Below are 304 nucleotides of genomic sequence, written 5' to 3' on the forward strand. Positions count from 1 at the left end.
TAGCAGGCCCCACAGCTGCAACTTAGGGGTTTTAGGACAGAGTCTTGGCAGCAGACCAAACCCTAAACCCTAATTTAGGGTTTCGGGCGCCTGAGCCGTAAGTCCTATTTCGAGTTCTATGGCTCAGCGCTCTGAGCCCGAAACGCTAAATGAGGGTTTCGGTGTTGCGGCGGCGTGTCGGCGGCGTGTGCAGGGTCCAAAAAGACTAAATTTGGCATTAAAATGCAAAACAAATGAAAAGAAATGCAGAAAAATAAAAAAGAATTAATTTTGAATTAGAAAAGGCAGCAAAGTGGAGCTGCGT

General features: G+C 46.7%; 1 protein-coding gene across 1 annotated transcript in view; it reads left to right on the forward strand.

Annotated features, from left to right (window-relative positions):
- Positions 1-26, forward strand: part of ETH_00041775 (succinyl-CoA ligase alpha subunit, putative) — a gene marked incomplete at both ends in the record, with an annotated part of 1,510 nt that extends 1,484 nt beyond the window's left edge. The window contains one exon of the mRNA XM_013375613.1: positions 1-26. Coding sequence (XP_013231067.1) covers positions 1-26 — 26 coding nt within the window.
- Positions 27-304: the final 278 nt, after the last annotated feature.

Source organism: Eimeria tenella, genomic scaffold, assembly GCF_000499545.2.
Source record: "Eimeria tenella Houghton genomic scaffold, Eth_scaff2909, whole genome shotgun sequence".
Classification (NCBI taxonomy): domain Eukaryota; phylum Apicomplexa; class Conoidasida; order Eucoccidiorida; family Eimeriidae; genus Eimeria; species Eimeria tenella.